At 45.0% G+C, this 25,271-nt stretch overlaps 1 protein-coding gene across 2 annotated transcripts in view; it reads right to left on the bottom strand.

Moving 5' to 3' along the window:
- The window catches only part of EMB3142 (nuclear pore complex protein (DUF3414)), a 186,710-nt gene that overhangs the window by 9,368 nt on the left and 152,071 nt on the right, over nucleotides 1-25,271 (bottom strand). The window contains exons 33-37 of one of the 2 annotated variants that reach the window (XR_015692667.1): nucleotides 10,941-11,070; nucleotides 10,792-10,869; nucleotides 10,498-10,662; nucleotides 10,186-10,359; nucleotides 10,002-10,093 (exon numbers count right to left, since the gene is read on the bottom strand). Coding sequence is in view for 1 of the 2 variants with exons in the window: in XM_087689635.1 (XP_087545761.1) it covers nucleotides 9,953-10,093; nucleotides 10,186-10,359; nucleotides 10,498-10,662; nucleotides 10,792-10,869; nucleotides 10,941-11,070 (688 nt within the window). In the remaining variant the exon portion in view is untranslated. Of the gene's footprint in view, nucleotides 1-9,952; nucleotides 10,094-10,185; nucleotides 10,360-10,497; nucleotides 10,663-10,791; nucleotides 10,870-10,940; nucleotides 11,071-25,271 lie in introns of both variants that reach the window. The other variant, XM_087689635.1, reaches the window with a different exon arrangement.

The raw sequence follows: 25,271 nt of genomic DNA, 5'->3' as shown, positions 1-25,271 counted from the left end.
TAATTGGCGGTACTCCATGCTAGTCCGGGGAAAAGTAAGGTGAGTGGATGTCTTAGAAATCTCTTATGGAGCGCAAATGTCTCAATTGTGAAGATGTTATACCAAGGAATCATGTAAATGACCCCCTTCATGGAGGCATAGGGCAAGCTCTCCAATAACTCACGAGCCGTGTCCACAGAGATTTTTTGGGGGGGGGGGGGGGGATTGCTATTTTCAACACAGGTGGTGTGTTCACGTGGCCGAGCCTCGAGGCGGAGGAGGCGACGGTAATCCGCAGGGAAGGGGGTGGAGGGAGGAATAAGACAGCGTGCAGGGCGTGAGCACATGTCCAGGCAACAAGGTAGATGGGCGAGGACAGGTGGACGCAAGGTGGGGGAGGAAGGACTGGCGAGAACGAGTCTACAACAGAAATCAAATAATTGCCAAGCATGCACATCAATGAGTTATAATACAACATGTTTTTTTGTTCAATGTCAACATAACACATATTAAAATAAACTAGGAAAAGTGCAAATACCATAACATGGTATAGGTAATAGAGGACAGGATTCTAGATAGGTAGGAGAAGGGAACAAGGGAAATTAGGGATGGGAAACGAACTTCGGATGAAAACCTAAGACATTACATGTTTTATTCACATAAGTCGAGAAGACAAGCCCCATGCAACTTGGTAGAGATAGCCCATAGCCTCAAGAACTGAACATAGGTGAAGACAAGTAGTCTACAAAGCTTGGAATCTAGAGTGGGAAGAGATGGTAGGAAACCAATTATTGGGCACAAAGTGGAGTTGCCATTGGGCACAATGCCAAGGAGCCTACGACTAATCGACGATGGCAAGTCCTTAGTTGCATAGAGCAAGGAGGTGTGGGGAATTGCTATGAGCAATGTAGTAAACACGAAAAGGTACAATGTGACAGGATGTGTGTGTGTGTGTGTGTGTGTGTGTGTGTGTGTGTGTGTGTGTGTGTGTGTGTGTGTGTGCACGCGCACGTGCATCAGGTTCAATATACCCCTACCATGTGGCATCCCCCTTCGACATCCCACCTGCCCTCTCCTCTCAAGACACGTCTAGCAGCTGGTCGAAATGGGACGGGACCAATTAGGAACACAAGGAACAAGGTCCCAAAACAAAGGAATTCAAGGGATGTGTCTTATATCCCATCCCACGTTGCTATGGCAAATACAGTTTTTTGTCCATCTTGTTTAGAGAAAGACAAACAAATGACTACTGTGGTTATCTTTAGAAATAGATAGATAGATGCTCCCTTTTTTTTAAAAGTCCCCTTTTGAATATATCAGGATTGTCAAAAGAGAGGCGACTTTATAGCCAAGACTACTTCTAAAATTAGAAACATTAGAAAACACATCTAAAAGCAAAGTCTCTGTATCAAAATTATGGTGCAGTTAGTGGCAAAAGTAGTTGTAGGGATGAGTGATTTAATTCCCCAAAAGCATGGTTTGTGAAATGCTGAAGCACCCGATACAAATCTGCGAAATAACTACAACAATTTACCAAATCTATATATAGAAGAAAACGAGCATGCAATTGCTAAGAAAGTTGATCCAACAAAACCTCAATACTACGAAACATCGAAGAAGATGTGGGGTAGCCTCCAAAATGCCTGTGAGATGACACAATGTTGTATTTTGCAAATTTCTGTCCCACCAGCAAAAGTCCCACTCTAGAACTCCAAAGAAATAGGCTTTGTTTCAAATGCAACTTGTTTTCCAAAGTTTTCTAACATTTGACATCCACCATTTCACTCATTTATCCAAATGCGGTCTATCCAAGGGAGAGCAAATAACACCCTAGAATGTTGCTTTTGAGTTTCCAATCCTTAAGTGTGTTAGTTTCCATTAAGAGCTTCAAAAGGGAGGACATAATCACATCACAAATGTATATGATGCCTCCTTGGAGTAAAGTGTAAGCATTAACAAGTTCTTGCACAACCAAAGGTTCTTGAAAAGGTGTATAAGGCCATTGTGAAACCTCATGCCATACACATCCAATTGTAGTCTTTCAATTGCTTGAATAACCCCAAACACATGATTGAGAAGCTAGCTTATCATGCACATGTATGCATAACTATATGTATGCATGTGAGAAAGGAGCCAATAGATACTCACTATTTGAGGATAGCAAAGATAGTTTTCGCCAAGGCAAAACATAGTGGAACTTATTGTCACTTCCACATGCAAGCCTATTTTTTGAGCTCATTAAATTGGTGTTAGTTTTTGAGGTTTGGAAGAAATAGAAGTTTTTTTTTCCCAAGAAAAGAGAATTCTATTAATAACACCTCGGAGAAAGTCCCCCTGAGGTAAATACAAAGAACAAGAAACTATGTGAAGAGTAACTAAGTACATCAAAGATAGAATGGTTGTGTAAACAACCAATTTGGTGGGCTAAAGTGCCAGACCATTTGAGGGGTAGTGTGAAAGGTGTCTGAATCCCAAATCCTCAAGAAAGCCTCTCTTTTCTTCCTCATCCTCTCAGAGCTGCCCTACAACCTCTCCCATCTCCCACAGAGAGTATGGACTATCTCTGTCCACATCCTCGATAAAGGCTCCCCAGAGGGTATATCCTGAAGATCAATGACCTGGCTACATCTTGCAGTCCATATGTACCAAACTATAATGCTGGAAATCAGCTCCCATCTGTGACAATGTCCTTGAGTCCATTGTGTCTATGAGTGTTTTGAGGTAGGGATCTCTTAGCAGATTAGTCAGCTCAGGGTGAGTCTGTGCTGCAAGGGCTGGGCAGTATTTTCTTTTGGCATTTTCTAGTGCCTTTTTTAAGGGGTTTATGCTGGACAACCAGCATTAAATGCTGACCGACTTCATTTAATGCTCCCCCCAGTTTATGCCTATATATATTGCCAGGCTCCTACTCCTCTTCAGTACTTCAGCCATCATTTGTGGATTCTTTTGAGGAGAGAGGAGCCGGTGCCAGGGTGCCCGCACAGCCAATGACTCACTGTTGTATGCTGTTGTCTCGTGTTCGATATGGATTCTGTTTCCCGGGCATACATCTGAGTTCTCATCTGTATTTGTGTTTATTTTTATTGTCTTGTATTTCAGCAGTTTATTTCAGCATGTTGTTTATGCTTCCATTGCTGCACCACTTGACATGGTATCAGTTTTCAGGTTTTGTGTTTCTGTTGTGTTTTATTGCTGATTTCAGAACTGTTTTCCCTCTTGCTGATCAGGGAGCTGCTCCAATCAGGCGACCAGTTTTGCCTGCATTTTTTGCTGCAGTCAGCATCTGTACAGCCTGCGTTTTGGTATTTCTGCATCTCATCCTAGCTGGGCGCTTCCATCATCAGGCCGTTTTTGCTGTTTTTGATTGATTTTCTGACTTTATGCAGTAGATTTTGGCTTATTCTGATCAAATTTTGGGTTCTACTGCATGTGAACTCTTGCTTTTTGCAGTCTATGCTCGTGGCTTGGCTGTGTTTCCTCCCCAATCCCTTCTTTTCTCTACTTCTTTTATGAATCCTCTCCAGATGGCTCCTCCATGCACATCCACTGATGATAAGCTCCATGGACCTGATTATTACACGTGGAGTGCGGTGATGAAGGCTTGGTTTATTTAGAAGGGGTTATGGTACGTGGTTAACGGAGCTGTGGCACGTCCTCGACAACCTTCTCCAGTTCCATCTGATTTTGATGAAGACAACCATGAGGAGGCAATGCTTACATGGGATTCGGATGATGCCCGTGCTTATTCAGCATTACTTCGATGTATTTCCAAAGAAGTCCTACCGGCGGTCACTTCCTGTACAACGGCTTCAGACGTATGGTCAAAGTTACAGTTGATGTACGAGGCTCCTTTCACCATGCGGGCCGTTACTCTCTATGGTCAGCTCCAACAAAACTGAAGTTTGAATCCAAAGATACGATTCAATCCTTCCGACTTTGTGTTACCCAACTCTAGAACCAGCTTCCTACTATGCAGTCTTCCCTATCAGAGACACATCTTGTTGGTATGGCACTCTACAAGCTTCCTCAGGAGTTTGGTGGAGCGGCGAATGCTTTACAGGCGCAGACATCTACGACTTCTATCAGTTTTCTTCACATGTCCTCCATGCTACTTGAGCATGAGGCTACTTTGCAACTACAGTTGCAACTACAGGGCAGGGTTCCGTCACATCACGGAGGTTCAAGTGAGCCTCTTGCAGCTTCAGAGAGGGGTTCAAAGATGAAGAAGTCGAAGGCCCAGTGTTATCAATGTCGCAAGAAAGGTCATTTAAGGAAGGAATGCAAAGAGTTAGCGGCTTCCAAGAAGAAAACGGAGCAGAAAACGAAGTCGGATGCGGATGCCTTCGACGAGTCATCATCTACCTCAGATTCGGTTTTCGATCCTCCAGCCAAGGCGAAGTCCACGGCACGGAAGGGATTCTCTTTCTCAGATCGCGGGAAGGGCTTAGTAGCCCCTTCCTCAACTACTTTCTAGTGGTGGTGATGCGGACATCCCTCACGACTCTCCAGTGCCAGAGAGGGAGAGTGAGATGATGGTAAGATGGGGCCCCGTGCCTCATCTATATGTCTATCCACATGCAAAGGATCCAGAGAGAGACTTCCCTGACGCATCGACCGAAGTCTGGCAAGTACAAATCCTAGAGCTAGGATTGACATCCAGGTTCATGATGGGTTGGTTACTTGACAGAAAGCGGGAGGCTTTTGTCTGGAACCCACATGAGGGGACACTATGGCAGTTTTGGCCAAAGGCTGGGATTCCATAGTCACATGTTCAGAGACATGTTTGGCAGATTGGTCTTGTATGTCCTAAGTGACATAGGTGACATAACACACAGAGCTGCTATGATTCTTCTCTATTTTCAGGTGGTGCTGTTATGATCAACATCGACGTCAGATATTCTCCGAGGCATCTTGGTGGTGGACTGACCACTCACCACTTGGATATCCATGGTTCTTTTGGTGGTTCTATGTTGTATAGTTTCTCATTCCCCATCATTGTACTATTGTATTATATCAGCTTACCCTTGATCTGAGAGAGGGTATTAGTAGATTAGTTAGCTCAAGGTGAGTTTGTGCTACAGGAGCTCTGGTAGTTTTTTTTTTTTTTTTTGGCATTTCTAGTGCCCTTTTTTAGGGCTAGGGAGGATTTAATGCTGGCCGACTGCATTTAATGCTCCCCCCAGTTTATGCCTATATATTGCCAAGCTCCTACTCCTCTTCAGTACTTCAGCCATCATTTGTGGATTCTTCTGAGGAGAGAGGAGCCGGTGCCAAGGTGCCCGCATAGCCAGTGAGTCACTGTTGTATGCTGCTATCTCGTATTCGATATGGATTCCGTTTCCCGGGCATACGTCTGAGTTCTCATTTGTAGTTGTGTTTATTTTTCTTGTCTTGTATTTCAGCAGTTTATTTCAGCATGTTGTTTATGCTTCCATTGCTGCACCACTTCTGACAGGATCATGCTCAGATGTTGCCCAATGATGAGAAAAGAAATGCTCCCCTGAGTGTTCTCATAGCAGCATGCTGAACCCATAGGCAATCCCATAGGCAATGTCTATGTGTCTCCTCTGGCACACCACATCGGGCGCAAGCCACTAGGTCCCTCCCATATCCAAGCCAAGTGCCAACTGCTAAACTCCTACAAGCTAAAAGCCGTAGAAAGAGAGATATCTTCCTAGGCCTGAAGCTGTCATGTAGCCGCCTCCAAAAGTCGTATAGGAACTCATTTGAGACTCCCTCTCTATTCCAATGAAGGATGGCTGCAAGCTGTGCTCTAATCTTGCTCATCTGTATCCTCCATCCCAATCTAGTAGTGTAGCCAAGAAGGGGATGTCGGATGGCCTATCAAGGAAGGGATCCGTTCACACCCACTCTCCTAGATCCCATTGAAGTCTTTGTAGAGGCCTCCTTTGCTTTGCCCAATATCTCCATCCATCTATAAGACAAGTGGTTGGGTCTGGGTCCATGTGCCATTTTCTTTGAAAGTGTGCCACTACTCTGATTGTCTGCCCGGAGCTGTCATTGAGTGCTCTAAGCTCAAGGTCTTCTCGTTGGAGATGGCCATCCTCCTCAACTGTGACAGTGAATGTCCTGTCTCTGCTAGATGCAATGACTGCTAGACGGATATCCCCTCTAGAGAAAAGACCAATCCAAGTTTGAGAGGAAGTTGTTTCAGTTTGCCAATCTGGTGGAGCCCCTTCCATCACGGCCTCAATCATAGCCTTGGCTCCCCTAAGACCGTGTAATCTCTCCCTTTGGGTCTCGCATGGTAACTCCTAAAATGCAAACCACTCCCCCACTGATATAGGGACTTGTAAAGAGAATCCCCCCCATGATAAGTGTGCCTGCTGCCCAATGGTGTGGCTTGACTCTGATCTCAAATAATGATTAAAGAGAAGAGGCTGTCTCCTCTTCTCTTCAATAGTAGTCGGGGGGAGCTGGTGGAGCCTTGGAGATACAGATCTCCAAGCTCTAATAATGGTAGCTGCAAATCTAACCTCGAAGCTCCTCGCTAAATCTCTGGTGCTAATCTCTTGAAATATCCTGTGAATGCTGGGCTGCCATGGTTCTCCATGTATAGGTGTCCAATCCTCTAGCCTCCCAATCAGAAGTTTCTTGCAGGGATCCTCACCTGGAAGCACACTGCTAACAATGAGCTTGACCAATAAGGCTTTGCTCTGACTATCTGGGTCTATGATACCCAATCCTCCTCTAGGCTGTATGATGACATCCCAAGCCACCTTTGCTCTGGCTCGACTCCCATCTCCTCTTGATCAAATGAAGTTCTTGATGAGGCGTTTCACCTGGCCAATACACGACCTAGAGAAATCCCAACAAGAAGTGATGTACCACATGGTCGCAAGAAGAACTTGGTTGGCAACTACTACTCTTCCTGCCAACGAGAGTCTCGCCGAGCTCCAGTACGAAAGCTTCTGTCTAATGCTCAAAAGGAATGGTGCCAGCTGCTGCTCTGAGGTAATGTCGATCCCCACATGGCATCCGAGATATCTCACAGCGGTCCCACAAGGAACCCATGTGGAATCCTCATGTGGTCGCCACTCTGGCTATCTAGTGTCGCATATCCAAAATCCAAAGGATTTGTGCCAATTCATTAATGCTCCTGATGATCTGCAAAACATGGCTGTTACAAAGGCTCTAAAGTTTCCCTCATTTCCATCCAAGTAAACTGTTGTATCATCAGCAAACTCCACATCAACAAGCTCCTCAAATTCAAGGATGGGTAGCCTGATGCCTCTGATACCTGTAGATCTGTCTCTCAAGAAGGAACTCATGGCCTCTGCTACAAATAGAAACAAGAACGAAGCAAGTGGACATCCCTATCTAGCTGATCTATGGATGCTGAATCTATCTCCTCTTGCCTCTCCAGTCATGACCTAGCTATGTGCTAAAGAATAGATAGCCGCTACACCCTTGACCCACTGCTCTGGAAAGTCCTTCCTCAGCATTGTGCCCTCCAGGAACTCCCAATCCACGCAATCATATGCCTTCTCAAAGTCGAGAAGGAGCACAATAAGGTCTTGCCTCTTGGATCTAGCCAAAGCTGTGGTCTCCCAGAAGGTGAAAATGTTGACCAAGATGTTGCGCTCTCGGAAGAATCTTGTCTGAGTGGGGGTGTGCAATATCTGACATCAATGGTGCCAGTCTGAGACTAATCGCCTTTGCAAGGATCTTATAGGCAGTTCCAAGCAAGGTGATCAGTCTCCACTGTGTGATCTCCAATTTATCTCCACTTCCTTTTGGGATAAGTTGAATCAGCCCCTCAGAGAGTCTCTCTAGCATAGTCCCTGATGCCATAATCTCCTGAAAGGCTGAGTGAAGGCCTTTTTTGATAAGATCCTAGTAGCTCAAAAAGAAGGATTTATCTAGTCCATCTCCCCCTGGGAACTTGCCTGAGGGTAGTTCCTGAAGTGCCTCCTGCAACTCCTTTGTAAAATGGGCGATCAAATTTCTGCTAATCCTGACTGTAACCACCTTCTGCGTGCTCTGCCAAACTGCTTCTCTCTCTCACATATCTAGGGGGTCTAGTGGTGGATCCTAGAAGGGATGTATAGTATTGTGCGGCCACCTGTCTCGCCTCTAGAGGGCCCTATGCAATGGATCCATCAGCTCTCCTGAGTCTCCTAACACCCTGGCTAGATTGTTTAGGCCATGTGGTGCAAAAAAATCCCTATTAACCCTATCCTCAGATTGAGTCCAAAAAGAGGCTCTCACATGAAATATGTACTCTGATCTAGCTTCCTTCATGGAGTCAATCTCTGCCATCGCGGTATGCATCCTCTCAACTATCCATCTACATCCTGGCCGTCTCTCCTCCTCCCTCTATAAAGCAACCAATGATGCCCTAGCAGCTCTTTCCTTCTCTAGAAGGCTTTGTCTCCTCCTTGTGGTGTCCTCTCTGAAGAGGGAACTAATCTATTGAAGGCTCTCACCCAAGTCACTAGCTGCCCATCCAGCTGAGAAGGGTCTAGATCTCCAAGACTGTGTGACTGTTTCTCTAAGATCATCCTCATAAAACAAGTGCTCTGGAATCCTAACACTGGAATGGGGTCCCCCTACTCTCTCAAGAAGAAGTATCTGAATTCGTGAGTGGTCCGAGAGGGCCGTGCTAGGTATGATGCATGTAAGGCCGCCTCTGTCGTCGCAGGCCCAGTCATCCACATAAAATCGATCAATCCTGGAGAAAGTCCTGGCTCCTATCGCCCTCTCTCTCTTAGAGAATTGAAGTGAGCCTGTGGTCCTGCCAAACTCTGCTGTGAACCATGGATCCTGGCCTCTAATCTGGAATAAGAACTCCTCCCAAGCAGCCTGCTCTCCTCCCCTAATGATTTCTGTGCATCTGCCTCTCCTGTCCTCAAGAGCCTCCACCATGTTAAAGTCACCCCCTACCATCCAGTGATCGACCTGTGGTAGAGACTGACTGAGGGTGGTCCAAAATTGTCTATGGCCAACAAACCAATGAGTGCCTCCTCCACTCTTGACGAGACCCACATGGCTCTCCCTGGAATGAGAATACCCCAGCCTTGTACCAACCAAGTCCACTACTCCCAACACATATACACACTCCAGCCTGTATCTCGGTAGCTCCTACAGCTGCTGCCTAGTAAGTGTGACTCTGACCTGGCAATAGCTTCCCGCAGCATCGGGATATCCTGTCTGTCGTAAGATGGTGCTCCTGTAACATAAGAAAATCAATCGATTCTCCTACTAGAGCTCTGTGCAGATCCTGTCGCATGAGGCTCGGGCCCTGCCTAAAGTGATGACCTTCGAAGCCTCGTACATTCCATGAGAGTATCCTCATGGAGTGTGTCTCAGTCTCTCGGACTGGCGTGGCTGTACAGCCCATGCCTGCCTCTGCTGCCTCCTACTATATACCCCATCATGTATCCTCTCCGTTATCTCTGCTGCGGGGTGTAATGGAGCTTCGCCAGATTGGGAAACACATATAAGCACTTCAAAGACTTTGATTGCTCTCTTCTCTAGAGGGGACATTCTTCTATCAATCAGTGCGACCAAGTAGTGTTCGCTGGATGTTGGAGACATAGGATCATAGTAGTGTTACACTTCGAGAGGAAGTGGCACATTAACCCAAACTGAGCCACCTGGATGGAGATATTGGGCCCATTACAAAGATTACAGTTAGGCCGAGGAGAGTGGATGTGGAGGTATCCATGTGACATGGCCTTCTTTGGGTAAACCACTACGCCTTCACAAATACGAAGTACAAGGAACCATACCACCCTTGTATTTGTAATCTATTTAGTTACTCTTTATAGAGTTCCTTGTACTTTGTATTTTGCCTCAGAATTTTCTCTGAAGTATTTGTTTTATTATTAGAATATTCTTTTATTGAATTAAAAACAAGACCAGAAGTGTCAAACTAAGTAAAACACTTCTAAACTGTCTGTTACAAACATTAAAATTAAACTGCATGGATTAAGGTACCAGAACACACCTCTAGTGTATTATTGCTTTCGACAAGAGTCGCCAAACAAGATACTAACCGCAGGACAGGCAACACAATCAGATGGTGTCTTTCATGCTGTGATGGCAGACCAGTACCATACAGGGTAACTTGCTCCGATCTTACCCCTTCCTGGAAAAACTTGTGATCAGTTACATGTCAAATAGGAGAACCACCGACATCAGATTGTTTTGTCAAAGATCTGACTTCAGTAAGAGAAATACCGATATCTGAGCATCAATAGCTTTGCATGATGTTAGGTGCTGCAGAGCACCCATTGCAAACAGCGCTTGAGCCCCTCGTTTCTTATTTTGATAGCCAATACGAAGAAGCAATGCCAGCTCAGCTTCAAGGGTGTAAAGCCTGCGTACAGAAGCTGCAGAAGGAAGCAATACCACCTACCAAGAAAGCAGAAGAATCCAACTGAAAAAATTAACTGTACAGTTGAGCGTAAATCCATAGTTTGTATTCAAAATTAACAGTCTGAACACAAAAAAAGAAATTACATAAGCTTTATGGCAACCTCTTGATCCAACCTGATAAGAATTGGTGCTAATATCTGCAAGACAATTCTGTAACAATCCCCTACTTTGAATCTGACTGAGAATTATTTGATCTGTATCCACTACAAGCAACGCATCTAATGCATAGAAAGCCATTGCCTTGCCCATTTCACTTCCTTGTGTAATGTCTTTTGCTAGCTGCAACAGTAAAACAACAGGAGAATGTCAGAATATACTAGATGAGAATGCAAAAGAATTATGATGCTGTTAGCCATTGGCGATAGGACTAAGACATGCAAATTCTCTGAGTACTATCAAAGAGCTTACCACATTGACAAGAGATGTGGCTTCTGATTTAAGAATAGAAGAATTCAATTGAACAAGTTCACCCTGTTCTTTATCAATCTGCACAGAGATTGCATTAGAACATGTTCAATTGATTGAAAACTGTGCTCCTGAGTTAGATATTAATTTACTTGTTCAAGCTCTCGGTCATCATCCCCATCTTGACCTTCAAACAGAAGTGACCTCATTACTGGTAAAGGGATGTCAGGATCAATAGTTCCTCGGCAATATTGCAAATAGGAGATCATGGTTGTGTACTGCCTGCAGAGCAATATGCAAATAGCACATCATGGAACCAGACCATCCTCTATAGAACAGCAGAAGCAACAACAAATTTGTATACAGGTGTGAAAGTATGTTTTGACACCTCGGGCTGAAATGCAACCCTGAATCCTAGTCACACTACATACAGCCTATGAGACAATTACAAAGGGGCCCGGGGAGCGCCCGGGGGGGGGGGGGGGGGGGGGGGAGAGAGAGAGAGAGAGAGAGAGAGAGAGAGAGAGAGAGAGAGAGAGAGGTGTGTGCGAAATGATGTTGCAGACAGTGTCAAGGTTTGCAACAGCCACAAATAAGAAGCAAGAACACATTTCTTATTCAACCACCAAACTGCTTCTTCAAATAACTGTATTCGTGTGGTTGCCATGGAGGTGTTTGGTTTTCATCAGTGGCAGGATGTTTCTGCTATTGCATTGACCCCTCCCTCAATACTTTATTAAGACCTAATCGTCAATGGCCATGCACCAGTGTCCCACACACCATCAGTTACACAGTGCATTCGTAGACTCAGGTGATGTCATGATTTTCCTCTTCCTATGTTTATATTCCCTTTTTACTCACACCAAGTAGAACAGCAGAAAGTAAATACTGCTAACATATGCATACATACCTACGTGCGTGCACATGCGCAGGGGCACGCGCGCGCGTGCGTGTGTGTATCCAATGATGTGCGATGGACTTAAAAGCTAATCCTAATTCTAAAAGGTCATATCTTGATGACCTTGCTTTTTAATGCAAAAGAGGCCCACATTTCCTTTAAAACTTTCTTCTTCTTCAAACCCTTCAATTAACCATAGACGACCCCGAGCACATACATACCATGTCATTAGTACCGAATCATCATCCTAGTTGATCATCCAAATACAGTAAGCTCGATTTTTCCAAATACCATCCAACAATCATTTCAAATCTAGAGCCCCAACACATTAGGACAAAGATTCTAACTTCAAGGAAATCGACCAATGATCTAAAGCACGTAGCCTCCTTCATCCACAACTACTACGATTGGAACACACCCTTATCTAGGAAGAGATCCCCCCACCTACCAATAGGACTTGGTAAGTTTATGCCCCATGACCAACCACTACCATGGACTATCTTTTTCAACATGCAATCAAATCTATTTATTTAGAGATGTGTCATTCATATTACAACCTGATATACATAACGTCATACCTTTCCCTCCTTGACATATGTTTTCATTGTTGAAAACATAGTGCTAATTGGTTTGAAGGATGCAAGCCTAACAAGCTTGTCTACCCATCTTTCCCTAAGCAATAAGTTCAATGTTATGTACCCTCATACAATATCAAACAAGCACCATAATGTTATGTACCATCATCCAAGCACCATACATATAATATCAAACAAAATTGATACCTTCATGCTCAGCCATGGATTTAAACGCAGTCATGCAAATCACTGCTTATACACTAAAAAGGCTGATGATGGAAGCCTTATTGTGCTGGTTTTACATGTGGATGACATGCTGATTACACGACAGCATAAGAGTTCTTTGAATGCTCTTAAAAGGGTGCTGAGTTCAATCTTCTCCATGAAAGATTTAGGGGCAGCTCAACACATTTTGGGCATGCGCATTAAAAGAGACAGAGGGCAGCGTTTGTTGTTTCTCTCAGAGGACGAGTACATCAGCAAAATACTTAACAAGTTTAATATGGCTGATGCTAAGCCTCTTGGTGTGCCTTTACCGCCACATACAAAGCTTAGCAAAGCTGATTGCCCTAAGCTCATATCCGGTGTTGGGTCGTTGTGGACCACACATGAGAAACAAAACTCCAAATTTGTCTAGCCATAGGACAAGAGACAAAGAGATGAAGCAATGTATCGTCACATGTAGTGCAAAATACACTACGACCAACAGAGATCTTGCGGGCATACCACACATTTCCAATCACAAGACCCCCAATAAGCAACATCCACATGAACACTTTACCCTGATACGAAACCTTAAGACTTCTAAAGTTGGATAAATCTTTCATGCCACTTCTTTTTGCTATCCTAAATACGCCATAATTTATTAGCCTTTCCCTTGACCCATCTCTTGGCCTCGACCAACTGATGATATATCTAGTTAGCTGACCTTTTCTCAAAATCATCAAGAATCACAAACATCCAATCATGCCAGGGAGACAATGGTTGTAACGCAAGTGAATGAGAGAAGCTCAAAAGCATGTCCCCTAAATGGACCTGCAAATATCATGGCATCCTCGAGGCACCCGAAAGTACTGACAAAAATGCCATAAAGAATAAAGACGAGGCTCTCCAGAAATAATACCATCAAGGACCATCTGCAACCCCAAACAAGCCTTCCGATTAAACTTGTCTTGTTGCAAATCTTTATCAGGCCAATCCAACAACCTGGAGGTAGCCAATACTTCTCCTTGCAACGAATTCTCCTCACGAAAATCAAGAGGGTGCCAAACGGAAAAACATAACATCGCGTGCTAAGATGCAATCAAATGAGAAAGAAGAGAAGAATGAGAGACCTTAAAAGGGCTCATGGAATTAAGAACATGCCACCAAGAAGCATGATTAACTGTGTTACCATGAGAGATGCTAGTCCTTTCAATGAAAAAATTTGCAATATCTAACCAAGGATGACTCTCTACACATAGTGCATGCAAAAGAGCTAGCCTCAAAGCAACCATATGCAAATCAACATCCAATAAAGTTGCTCCCCCCATCCTTTTAGGAGTAGTCACAAGCTGCCACGAAATCCACATCTCGCCCAAATGATTCCCTTTCTTTTTCCAAAACATAAATCGAATAGGCTAAACTAGTTTCAAAAGAGACTTCTTAGTCCAAGGAAGACGCAAAAAAAAAATTAAAAAAATCATACTGATTATAATGTATTGAGCAACTTTAACTCTCACATGAAAAGGCTAGCCTTGAGATTTCCAATACATGAACCAATCATGAATACAAGATGGCATCCAATCCAGCCAGGCACAGAGTGCTACATCCACACCAATAGAATAGCCCAAGTGTTTGGTTATATTTCCCTTAGAAATCACAATTCCATGCCAGCCCAAGGCTTGCAAATCATTCTCCGTACAAGAGAGCAGTGTAGATGTCTGAGCATTAATATGAAGTCATGATGCCATAGTAAAAAGATTCCATGTAACCATTACCCGATTAACATTCAAGCGATTAACCTTAAGGAATATAAAGGAATCATCTGCCAAGGATTGACCCACAAGTTGGGCCCCCCTTGGAAGAGAGAAACCAACAAACCCACCTTGATCGTCCAACTTATCCAACAATGAGAGCATCTGGTTTGAGTGTCTAAAGCAAACAGCAAGGGGCTGAGAGGACACCCTTGCCGAAGAGACTGAGAAAAGGCAATTTCATCTGTGATCCCTCCATTAAGTGCAACATGTGCCATAGCACCCTGACTAATGGTATCAACAAGAGAAATCATGCAAGGACCAAATCCCACAGTGGACATTAGATGCCGCAAAAAAGACTAGCTAACATAATCAAATGTCTTTTCAATATCAAGCTGAAGCAAAACAGCCTCTTGGCCTAAAGCTTTAGCATAATCAATCCCCAGCTAAACATTCAAAATGTTGAGCATTATATTTCGGCCCTTAATGAAACAGTACTTATGTGAATGAACCAAGTGCGGAAATGCTTTCTGCAATCTATTGGCAATGATTTTAGAGAAGATTTTATATAAGAAACTCATAACAAAAATGAGTCTTCATTGTTTCAAAGAGGTTGGAGAGAAAACCTTAAGCAATAACCGAATTACAACAATCTTCCAGATTGAGGGCATCATACAAGCATTCCACACTTGCTGACACAAGCGAGTTAATGGGTCCTTAAGCTGCTCAACATGGGCTGAAAACAGCTCTATAGGAAGCCCATCCCAACCAAGGCTTTTCCTTCGAGGTAAATGGGACAACACCTCTTCCACTTGATCCTCTGAAATATCATCCTCCATCAAATCAACCCATTATCGCTTAGCCTCGTTACTAACCAAATCGCAAATGTATTGGCGAGTAGAGTGAACAGCATCAAAATGAATATCCTATGGGCCCAATATCCATTTATAAAAGTCAAGACACTTTTGAATGATGGAAGCTCGATCAATCACCATAACACCTTGCTCATCCATCAAATGCACAATAATTTTTCAAGTGCAAACGAGCAAAGAATTGATGAGATTGACAGTTATTATCGTCATGTAAGACTTTTGCTCTAGCCAACAATTTATATTTAGCATATTCCTCTTCTTGAAGAGATTGAACTCTACATTTCCACAATTCAATGCATGTATCCCCTGACTCACACAGAGACAGCAAGTGGGCCAACAAAGATTGCACATGCTACAATACCGCTTGTAAAGAGGAAGCTTGCTAAATACCATATTGTTAACATAATGATCATGCATTATCCCTAAAAATGGCCCATGCTTTCATCCCACTAGATAGAACCCGAGAGCTAAAAGAAGCAATTAGTTGTTGAATACATTTCAAAAACTGATTTTGTAGCAAAAAGCATTAGTTGAAACGAAGAGGCAAATGGGTAAGGAGAGCCTTAAAGGCATGAATAGATATGTGGGTCAATTCCAAAACCAAAGAATAGTGGTCTTACAAGACATGTTGTTGCTCCACCCACATATCAATGACTGCAACAAGAAAAGATTCGCTCTGACAAATGTAGATCCTATCCAATCTGGGCCAAGTGTTTAGATGCTGAAGAGAACGATAAGTATATCCAGACTATGAAGGATGCATCCCGGAACACATGTCCTGTTTGAAAGACACAACTGCCAAAGCATCCCAAGCCTGTCGCTCAGGACCATCCATGACCGAGTGTGGTGAGGTCACCTGATCCATAAATACACATGCATTAAAATCACCCATAACAAAGACTTGACAAGCCATGGTGAGGCAATGCAAGTCATCCCAAAGCTGACGACATTTGCAATCAGTAGAAGGAGCATACATACCCACTAGCGACAAAACCTCTCCCTCATATGGGATTTCCAAAATAAAAAATCTGTCATGAGAATCCTGAGAAACCAAAGATGGTTGCAGGAAAGATCTGACGGCCAACATAACTCGAGATTTATGCGGAGCACGACTACTAAAAAAGATTGTATAATCATTATATACATAAGAAGATCCTGCCAAAGTATGTTTACGCTCCACAGCACAAAAAACATCCCAATTTCCAGCTAACACAACTTTCCACAATCGATACTCATTACTACCGGAAGAAAAACCTTTAACATTCCATAAAGCAATTCTCACGATAAAGCACAAAAAAGAAAACTATTGAACCACCACTTTCCCTTTGCCTTTTACATCAATAGCTTTAGCTACCTGAAATCTCTCGATTTCACTTCAGATCACATCTACAAGATCTGCCCTCTGCAAACTAGCAATCGAAGCACCAAAAGTAAGTTGTTGTTGTTGCTCACGGAAAACATCCCGAGGAGGCAGAACCCTCCCACGTGCATCAAAGCGCAAAGCAAAATCAAAAGCCCTTTTATCATCCACACTAATTGAAGGAACACGTGAAGATTGAGATTTCATATAAAACCCCTTACCTCTAAGTTAAAAAGTTTAAGTGATAAGAGTGTGGAGCTGGATGTGCAAAAGTCAAACGAGAATCATGTCTACCATTACATCTAATCACAGTGACTAGAGAATCATCCTGAGGACACAAATTTCGACCAATCGAAAGTGATGCATACTCAATACCAGCTTGGGAAGCATCCTTCTTTCTATCATCATGCCCGTGCTCGACAAGCGGCACACGATCACCTTCTGGCTGCTGTACCATCCATTGCGGATGATGCTCTTGCATATCCATGTCAGGATCCATAGAACGCTACAATACCTCACGGCTTCTATCACATTCTGAAATGAAATGGCCCAATTAGCCACATCTAAAACAATGCCCAGCAAATGTATCCATTTCAACTCATTAACCAACATTTGCAACCCTATATCCAAATTTTAGCCGAGCAAGGTTTCCTTGTATCCAAAAGAATGCAAGCCCTATTCCTATTGTGGGAGGCCAACCAAGACTCCACCAACACCTCACCAAGGGTTCTTAAAACCAAAGGAAAAAGTCACCAAAGATGTGCGAGAAAATCAACCACCTCCACCCAAAATGGACATGCTTGCATAAGTACCTCCTGAAACTCAACCATAGGCCTCCATGGGACCATATGTAGTAGCTTACCATCCATGTACAAAGGGATACGTTGCATAATGTGAGTAAGCACATCCAAGGAACAAAAAATAACCTCAAAAAACCCCCTTGGTCCATCATAAATCTATTCAATGAGAGGGGCTTGCACTTGGCGAGAAGCATCATCTTTTCACACTTCAACACTGACAAGCATGGTCTGCAGCCAAGCACAAATCTTAGTGATCAAAGGAGTCCTTCCTGTAAAGTAAAAGATGGCTGCCCTCTCATGGAAAGCAGCAATCAGCTGTAAGACTAGGTCAGTTCCCATGACAGCAACCCCATCATCCCCTTCCGGTAAAGAGCTCGCTTTACCCTCATTGGCATGAGCATAATCCCACAAAAGATTCTTCGCAATCGCCAGCATAAACTGGAGAGACCCATCATTCTATGAGCATGAAGCATGAACATCTTGTTCAGGCAAATTCAGTACATCTTACGACGTTTACCCATCTCATCCGCATCCATCAACTGCCCAGAATCTTCAACTGAAAAGTCACCATCCCATTCCACCAAATCTTTATCATTCCCATGCCCTATATGCTACTCAAGAAAGGCCATATCAATACCATTTGATGCCTGCAGATTCGCCAAAACAGAAGTTTATGCCTATTACAAACTTTGTTCTCAACCCTGACTCGCTATTTCAGATGTGAACAGAATCTATCTCCTTCAAGCCTTGCGTGTATGATGCACCTGTACTGCGGTCAAGACTGAGGAAAACTGCACTTGTGCAACTTCTGTATCAAAACCCTCAGGATTTACTTTCAGGTTATGCACAACATGCTTTCAAGTTCTCTTTGTAGGTCAAGACTCTAAGAACAATCAGTTCTACTAATAAAAAGGCTATCAATATTGGCCTTCTCTCTCTCTCTCTCTCTCTCTCTCTCTCTCTCTCTCTCTCTCTCTCTCGTAAAAGGTAATTGTATTAATTACCGAAAAAAAAGGTACAAGTTTACATGATTACAAGATACACGATAGCTCTACGCCATCATGTGTAAAAACTCTCTCTCTCTAAAAGAACTAAACGACAAAAGAGTTACAAAAAGTCATGGCAAAGACGCAGAGGAAATTGCCATATGCCAGGGAAGTAAGTCCTCCTGAGGGAGTAAGTCAGAGTGCCAAATAAGAACTATCTGCCAATGCAAGAGACCTTTAAGCCTAGCAATATGCCCCTAAACATTAAAGGCGGAATCAAAAAGAAAAGCATTCCGAATAGTCTAGTTATGCCAACAGCCCCAATATCTAAGAAAGTGAAACAAGATCTTCATATGTGGTTGTGTCGGTGTGGGGTATTTGGGCTGCACAACAACCCAATCAAAAGGGCGTAGCGAGAAACCGACCACCGCTCGCCAAACTGCTGACAAGAATGACCAGATTTTCTTAGCGAGAGGGCAAGAAATAAATTGATGACGGGCCGATTCCGCACTGATGGTGCAAAAGAAACAATTGCCGTTGGAGATTCGACGCTTGGAAAGGGCTTAAGCAAGAGGAAGACCACAAATCATCACCCTCCAAAGAAAGACCTTACATTTGAAAGGTGTCTTATTCAACCAGCCCTCCATCACAGTTACCCTCCACCATGACCGGGATTTACGCAATCCCCATACAGTATTAGCTTTAGTAACCAGCCATTGATGATCTTTAATCAAAAGATGATACACTTAATTAGCTGAAGCCTTTTCTAAATTCAGCCGGCCTGCAAGGTCCCAGTCCTGCCAAGGAGATCCGAAGCAAGGGCAGGAAAGGGTTGTCTGCTATGGAGCACCATCAAAAGTTGTCCCCATAAATCCCTGTATCCACGAGGGATACTGAAAAGCCTCCTGGCTGTACGAAACGATATCAACGCATTACGACTGGCAAGGGTGGCATCTGCAACTGAAGTCAAGCCCAAACGTGCCATGTGGTTAAATTTTGGTCTGAGCTCATGTTTGCCTTCCCAAGAAAGTAACCGCGAGGTTGCCAACAATTCCGGTTGAAAAGAGTTAGTAGCTAAGCGGTCCTCCGCTGGATGCCACTGAGCCTTCTGGAGGACCAGTTTCCAAGAACATACCAAATGGGTAAGCAGAGATGATGAAGGACTAGAGAACCGAGAGTCTGCATTGAGAACATGCCACCAAGAACTCGGAATTTGGGTATTACCATGCAGAAGCCCATGATCCTCAAGAAAATAACACGCTATAACGACCCACGGGTGATGATCCAAGCACATGGCGCGAAAAAGAGACCAACGGAGTGCCAGCATATGAGTTTTGGCATCTGAAATAGCCCCACCACCCATGCGTTTGGGGGTACACGCATGCGACCAAGAAATCCATGAAATGCCTGCATGCAAGGAATCCTTCTTCCATAACATGAAACGAATATACTGCATAAGAGCATTCAATGTAGTAGTAGTCCAAGGCAAGCAATGGCAAGAAATATGTGAGGATTGGCAACATAATTGTCTGAGCCACTTTGAGGCGAACATGGAAGGGCCAAGCCAGTGACTTCCAATACAGAAACTTAGCCGCCAGTTTCTGTGAAATCCACTGTAGTAGCTGCTTTGGCAGAACATCAATACCCAAAGGGTACCCAAGATGCTTGACAAGGGAACCACGGGGAGCAACCATTCCCTGCCAGTCCAATGACTGCAAATCCGACTTTATGCAGCTGAGAATGGCTGATTTTAAAGCATTGATACGAAGACTAGAAGCCTACAACGTTTCTTTTGTTTTTTCCTTCTCGCTTCTCTCTCTCTCTCTCTCTCTTTTTTCGTAAAAGGTAATTGTATTAATTACGAAGAAAGTACAAGATTACATGATTACACGAGTACAAGAGGCACGAGGGCCATAGGCCAACGTGTGGGAAATCCCCGGACTAGGGTACTAAAAAGTTACACCAATCATGGCAAGGACCCAGAGGCAATTGCCAAATGCCAGGAATACAAATCCTCCCGAGGGAGCAAGTCAGAGTGCCTGATGAGATCTAGCTGCCAATGCAAGAGCCCTTTAAGCCTTGCAATATGTCGCGGTACATTAGAAGCCGAATCAAAGAGAAAAGCATTTCGGGTGGTCCAAATGTGCCAGCATCCCCAGTATCTGAAAAAATGGAATAAGATCTTCATATGTAACGGTGGTGGTGTGGGATACTTCGGGCGCACAAAAACCCAATCGAAGGGAGTCAGCGAAGACCCCACCACCGCGTGCCAGATTCGTGACAAGAGTGACCAGATATTCTTGGCGAGTGGGCAAGAAAGAAAACGATGTCGGGCCGATTCCGCCGAAGTGGTGCAGAAGAAGCAGGTGCCATTCGAGATTCGACGCTTGGAAAGGGCCGAGGCAAGAGGAAGACCACCAATCATTACCCGCCACAGAAAGACCTTGCATTTGAAAGGTGTCTTGTTCTGCCATCCCTCCATCAGCGTTGCCTGCCACCATGACAGTGATTTCCGCAGGCCCCAAACAGCATTAACTTTCACGCCCAACCATTGGTGATCTTTAATGAGAAGATGATACACCTGATTAGTAGAGGCCTTTTCCAGACTCAACCGGCCTGCAAGGTCCCAGTCCTGCCAAGGGCGATCCATAGCCAGGGCAGGAAAGGGTTGCCTACCCTGAAGTTCCGAGGAAAGCTTCCCCCATAAATCACGGTATCCGTGCGGGATCCTGAAAAGTCTCCTAGCAGTCCGAAATGATGCAAGGACATTGCGAGTGGCAAGGGTAGCATCCGCAATCGAAGTCACACCCAAACGGGCCATGCGGTTAAATCTTGGCCTAAGCTGATGTTTATCTTCCCATGAAAGTAATGTGGATACCGCCAACAATTCCAACTGAAAAGAATTTGTCTGCACGCGGTCCCCTACAGGATGCCAACGGGCCTTTTGGAGCACCACTTTCCAAGAGCCGACCAAATGCACTAACAAAGAGGAAGAGGGACTGGAGAAACGAGCGTCAGCATTAAGGACATGCCACCATGAGGCTCGAAGCCGTGTGTTACCCTGGCGGAGGCCGCTGTCCTCAAGAAAATAACGGGCTATGATGGTCCACGGGTGATGATCCACACACATGGCACGAAACAGAGACCAACGAAGAGCCAGCATATGAGTTTCTGCATCCAAAATAGCTCCACCACCCATGCGCTTAGGGGTACATGCATGTGACCATGAAATCCAGGAAATGCCTGCCTGCAGTGAATCTTTCTTCGATAGCATGAAACGAATGGGATGAGTAAGAGCCTTCAAAGTACTGGGCGTCCATGGCAGTAATGGCAGGAAATACGTCAGCATTGGTAGCATAATTGTCTGAGCCACTTTGAGGCGGACATGGAACGGCCAGGCTTGCGACTTCCAATACATAAACTTCACGGCCAGTTTGTGTGAAATCCACTCCAGCAGGGCCTTTGGCCGTACATCCACCCCCAATGGGTATCCAAGATGCCTGACAATCGCGCCACGAGAAACCACCTGGCCCTGCCAGCCTAATGACTCTAAATCAGGCTCCGTGCAACTGAGAATGGCTGACTTGAAGGCATTGATGCGAAGACCAGAAGCTTGACCAAAGAGCGTCCAAACATCTAATGCCTTGCGAATGTTATCCCTGTCCGCCTGCAAAATCATAAAGGAGTCATCAGCCAAGGATTGGCTAATGAAGTGCTGCCCCAAAGGAAGAGATAACCCTGCCAGCTGGGCAGAAGCCGCCATGGAGGATAACATTGAAAGGACCGGGTGAGTCGCCAAGGCAAAGAAGAGAGGACTCAAAGGGCAGCCTTGTCTGAGCGAGCGTGCAAGGAGAAATGGCTCTGTGACCCCACCATTAAGCATAACTCTTGAAGAAGCCTCAGTACTAATGGTGTAGATCAATCGGGACATGCGGATCCCAAAGCCCATAGCAGACATAAGCTCTGCAAGGAAAGACCAGTCCACACAGTCAAATGCCTTTTCCAGGTCCAGTTGAATCAAGACCACTTGCTGATTGGAGTGCCTCGCATAATCAATAGCCATTTGCACATTCAAGATATTGTGCAAAATGTTGCGTCCCTTAATGAAACCATATTGGAGGGGGTGCACAAGAGCTGGAAGGTGCTTGTGAAGCCGATTTGCCAGCACTTTGGAAAAGATTTTATACATCACGCCCATCAACGAAATTGGTCTCCAGTGTTGCAGCTTTGACGGCGAAGGGACCTTGGGGATCAGTTTGATGAGGCCTTCTTTCCATGAAGAAGGCATGACCCCTGTTTCCCAAACCTGCTGGAACATGACCACCAAAGGCTTTACCAACTGCGTGGCTGAGTGCTCAAAAAATTCATTAGTGAGACCATCCCAACCAGGACTTTTATCCTTAGGCAGGTGCAACAACACATCCATAACCTCCTCTTCGCAAATATCCGCCTCCAAAGAGACTTGCATATCAAGCGGAACCTGCTGGTGGACCAGCTGATAGAAGACCGAGCGGGCATGCGTACCCTGGCTAGACGGCAAGGATGAAGAACCAAAAAGATCCATAAAATAATTTCTGCACATATTGATAATGGTCTGCGGATCAGTGACCATGCGACCTTCCAAGTCCTGAAGTCGAGTCATATTTTCGCAAGCCGGAGAAGCATGCAAGGCGCGAAAGAACTTATGAGACTGGCAGGCATTATCTTGCAATGTGTCAGTCAAGTTATGCAGCTTGGCCTGCTGATAAGATTTCAAGCTAAAGACTTGAATAAGATGGGCCAAACGCCGCTCCAGTGACAGCAGAAAATCATCATCTGGGGAATCCAGGAGCAAGGAACGGACCAAGGCCAATAAGTCCTCTGCTGCAAGTCGACGGCGGCGACAAAGAGAGGCAGTGTGAATCCCATACTGCCGAGCAACCCGCTGCACATTAGAGAGCAGGCGTGCAAACGAAGCCAAGCCCTCAGAGGCGAAGTCCAATAAGAACCTCTCAATCAGTTGCTGTATATAATCCTGAAAAATTGGATGCTTCAAATAAGAGGAGTTGAAGCGTAAAGGGAGCTTATCCAGGAACTGCATAAAAGGTGCAACAGATTGTGCCCGCATCTCAAGCTGGAGGGGAAAATGATCCGACAACGCATATTGCTGCAAGACCTTCATCTCCAGCATCTCGGGAAGAAAATCATCCCCCTGCATGATATACATTCTGTCCAATCGCGACCAAGTGGTTGCATATTGCGCAGAATGAAAAGTAAAACCTGAAACAGAAGGGTGAAGCCACGACCAAAGATCTTGCTTAAGTATGTGCAAAGCAAAGGAGTTCCACACCCGGCTTTCTGGCGTATCCATTACCGAATGCCGTGAGGTGGACTGCGAAGAGTCAACACACATATTGAAATCTCCCATCAAAAACCCTCTGCGGCCAAGTGCCATGGAGCCCTGCAAAGTCAACCATAGATCCCGTCGGGATGTGGGATCATTGGGAGCATAAAGTCCCAGCAGCCATAAAATCTCACCTTCAAATAGGACTTCGATTACCAGAAAGCGGCCGTGCACATCATTTTTAACAAGAACAGCCTGGTATTTCTCATGAACAATCATCAGCACGCCCGAATAATGCTTAGCATGTGTCCCTGCATAAAACAGACGAAATCCACGACAATCCACAACCTTTCCTGCCTCACCATGACTTTTGTGCTCCACTGCACATAATACATCCCACTGATTTTCATGCAAGACAGACCACATGGTATGCTGCTTATGGCGAGAGCAAATGCCTCGCACGTTCCACGTGGCAATCTTCATATATTTTCAAACAAAGGAAGTCAGGAACGAGGCGCCTGTTGCCTCGATTGCATCTTTTCCGCGAGGGCATCCAGGACACCCTCATCCAGAAAATCAGCCAATACTGCAAATGAATTCGGGCGACCTGCTTTAGAGGTAGAAGGGAAATCCACTACCTTGGGAGCAGGGCGGGGATAACGCCTATCCCAAGGAGTAATCACATTGCCTTTCGCATCAAACGCCAGCTTAGCAGGTGGGCCCTTGGGGCCCTCGGAATAGACTTTCCTTGAAGACGGATTGCGGGGGGCTGACGGGGCCATGGTACGCACAACCTGCTGTGGGGTGACCATGTCTTTCCTGCGCGTGTACGTGCGCACGGAATCCGGGGAAACATGAGGCCCAGGATCTGCCAGGCCTGCGTCCAACTTTTTACCTTTTTTTTGTCGTGCCTCAATCCAATCAGAGCTAGGAGAATCCAAAGCTCGGACCTGTTGTTTACCTTTTCCCATGACAGTAGGGGGCTGAAGGGTCTCCTGTGTCTGGGCATCAAGCACCATGTCATCCTTGGGCTGCACAACCTGCGCCTCCTCAGAAGACAGTTGCCATTCCGGGCATTCAGCTACAAAATGCCCTAATTTACCACATGAAAAGCAGTGTCCGGCAAAATTGCCCCATTTCAGGCGAAAATGCAAAGGATGCATGCCAGCGCAATTGAGGCGAAGCCACGCAGGCCTTTTCCTGGCCGTATCCCATAACATGCATAGACGGTTTCGGTTCATAGCCCTGAGGCTGGGGGGAACCAGCACTGTGCCCACAACCGCCATCGCGTCTTTCAACAATGGCCAATATACCGCTGGACAATTTTCCACTTCCACCCACACCGGGCATTCGCGTTGAAGCAGACGCTGGAAGTCAGCCATAGGGCGCCATGGTACCACATGGACCAAGCGGCGGTCAAAGAATAGTGGCAACTTGGACAGTAGCTCAGCTCGATGCGATTCGGATTTCAACAGCACCTCATAAAAGCCGCGAGGGCCAAGGAAGATCTCCTCAACATACTCCCCTTGCAATAAGTGGTGCATCCACTGGCGAATATGTGAGAGCACTGGGATCCTGCCGGTGAAAAAAAGTATAACTGCACGGTCATAGAACACCGAGAAGGACCGCAAGACTGATTTTGGGTCCACTGTCGCTTCCAGCACATCATCCGCAGCTGCAGCAGAGAAAGTTTCATTATTATGCTGGACATAAT

The sequence above is a fragment of the Lygodium microphyllum genome, chromosome 12 (assembly GCF_053477565.2).
Source record: "Lygodium microphyllum isolate KBCC chromosome 12, Lygodium_microphyllum_v1.1.10, whole genome shotgun sequence".
NCBI classification, from domain to species: Eukaryota; Viridiplantae; Streptophyta; class Polypodiopsida; order Schizaeales; family Lygodiaceae; genus Lygodium; species Lygodium microphyllum.
Note: the sequence above shows the minus strand (reverse complement) of the source record. Positions and strands in the feature narration are given on the sequence as shown.